Consider the following 2,012-nt stretch of genomic DNA (forward strand, 5'->3'; position numbering starts at 1 on the left):
GGTGAGGGATGGTGGGATCAGGGACAGGGTGCCCATGGGGACACCAGTGCTCACCATGGCCGGCAGAGTCAGGCACTGGTTCCACTGGGGGTTGGCGTTTTTTTCCAGGATCCTGGAGTAGAGCTGGAGGGGTGGGATGGAGGAGGGAACAGTCAGTGCTGCTCCCATCACCCCAGGAGCTGGGAAGCCTCAGGATCCCCAAAATCCCCCATGGGTGACCCCGTGGGGCTCTGCAGCCCCCTCAGTGCAGGAGGCAGAGGATGCTGGGGGATGCTCAGGGATCTCCCCACCTCAGGACCACCAGAGTGATGTCCCAAGCCTGTGTTCCCCCCCCAGATGGTGTTCCCATGGGAAGATCCATGGGAAGAGGAGACTTCCAGCCCCTCAGTGCTGCTGTGGCTCAAAGGGCAGGTGGCAGCTCGTGGGTTCAGCCTCTCCAGACCCATTTGTGAGGTATCAGCACCAGCAAGAGCCCAGAGGAGAAACTGCTCTGGTGGCACCACAGGGATCCCAGCATGTCACACACACAGGGATAGGGCTGGGAACAGGGCTGGGAACAGGGTTGGGAATGGGGCTGTTCCACTGCCATCTCAGCCCTGAGGATCCCAAGGGAACACCCCACTGCCATCCCAGCCCCATGGATCCAGGAGGGACTGTCCCACTGCCATCCCAGTGCCAGGAATCCCAAGGGAACACCTCACTGCCATCCCAGCCCTGAGGATCCCAAGGGAAAACCCCACTGGTGTCCCAGCCCCAGGGACTCAGAGGGACTGTCCTGTTGCCATCCCAGCCCCAGGAACCCAGGAATGAGTGTCCCACTGCCATTCCAGCCCCAGAGACCCAGGAATGAGTGTCCCACTGCCATTCCAGCCCCAGAGACCCAGGAATGAGTGTCCCACTGCCATCCCAGCCCCGGGAATCCAGGAGGAACTGTCCCACTGCCATCCCAGCCCCAGGAATCCAGGAGGAACTGTCCCACTGCCATCCCAGCCCCATGGATCCAGGAGGGACTGTCTCACTGCCATCCCAGCCCCATGGATCCAGGAGGGACTGTCCCACTGCCATTCCAGCCCCAAGGACCCAGGAGGGACTCTCCCCCTGCCATCCCAGCCCCATGGATCCAGGAGGGACTGTCCCACTGCCATCCCAGCCCCGGGGATCCAGGAGGGACTGACCGTCCTGCCGGCAAAGGTGACTTCCACGAAGGGATCCACCAGGTTCTTCTTGTTGCTCTCGAAGCCGAAGATCTGCCGGACGTTGTCCACGACGGCGTCATCCACTGGGAGGAGGAGAGGGAGGAGATCCTAAAGCTCAAGGAATTCCGGGAGCGGCGTCCCTCTGGTCCCGGTTGTCCCACCAGCTTTTCCATCGGGGAGAAGCTCCCCAGGTGGACAAAACCAGTTTGCACCAGTAGCAGACCCATCTCCCGGCACATCACGACCGGTTGGTATCTAGAAGGTCTTTGGACCGGGACCATGGATAATTCCCTCCCCTGCGCCCGAATTCCTGCCCGGAATGCCGCGAGGCCGAGGGATCCAGGGCACTCCGGAAAGCGAAGGGGACACCTACTCTGGGGTAAATCCTCGGCTTTGAAGATCTTGAGGCAGAACTGGGCCCCCCGCAGGGCGACCCCAGTGGGGCGCAGCAGGTTGGCCTCGATGTCCTCCTTGTCCTCGGACACCTCCTTCTTCTCCAGCTGCAGGGGGGGACAGGGAGAGAGGGAAAACTCAACCGGGCTTCCCAACAGTCCCGCAACGAGCAGGAAAACCCCAAAGCAGAGAGAGGGTGCCCAGGGAGGGGTGGATTCCCCATCCCGGGAAGTGCCCAAGGTCAGGCTGGAGGGGGCTCGGAGCAACCTGGGTTAGTGGAAGGTGGGATGGGATTTAAGGTCCCTCCCAGCCCGAACCAGGTTGTGATTCCGTGGCTGCGATTCCACGACAAAAAGCAGCTCTTTGCCCCCGAAATGGAGGAAGATCCAAGGTGCGGCTTCCCCGGGAAGGGACGGGGGGTTT

General features: G+C 61.8%; 1 protein-coding gene across 1 annotated transcript; it reads right to left on the reverse strand.

The window, feature by feature from the left end:
- Positions 1 to 54: 54 nt before the first annotated feature.
- Positions 55 to 1,835, reverse strand: LOC113942266 (dysferlin-like; the record flags this gene model as incomplete). Its single annotated transcript, XM_027633397.1, has 3 exons — positions 55 to 123; positions 1,176 to 1,279; positions 1,570 to 1,835. Coding segments are annotated over 3 exons (439 nt in total), but the record flags the coding sequence as incomplete, so codon positions are not given.
- Positions 1,836 to 2,012: the final 177 nt, after the last annotated feature.

Source organism: Corapipo altera, unplaced genomic scaffold (genome assembly GCF_003945725.1).
Source record: "Corapipo altera isolate COAL_440 unplaced genomic scaffold, ASM394572v1 104484, whole genome shotgun sequence".
In the NCBI taxonomy this organism is placed as follows: domain Eukaryota; kingdom Metazoa; phylum Chordata; class Aves; order Passeriformes; family Pipridae; genus Corapipo; species Corapipo altera.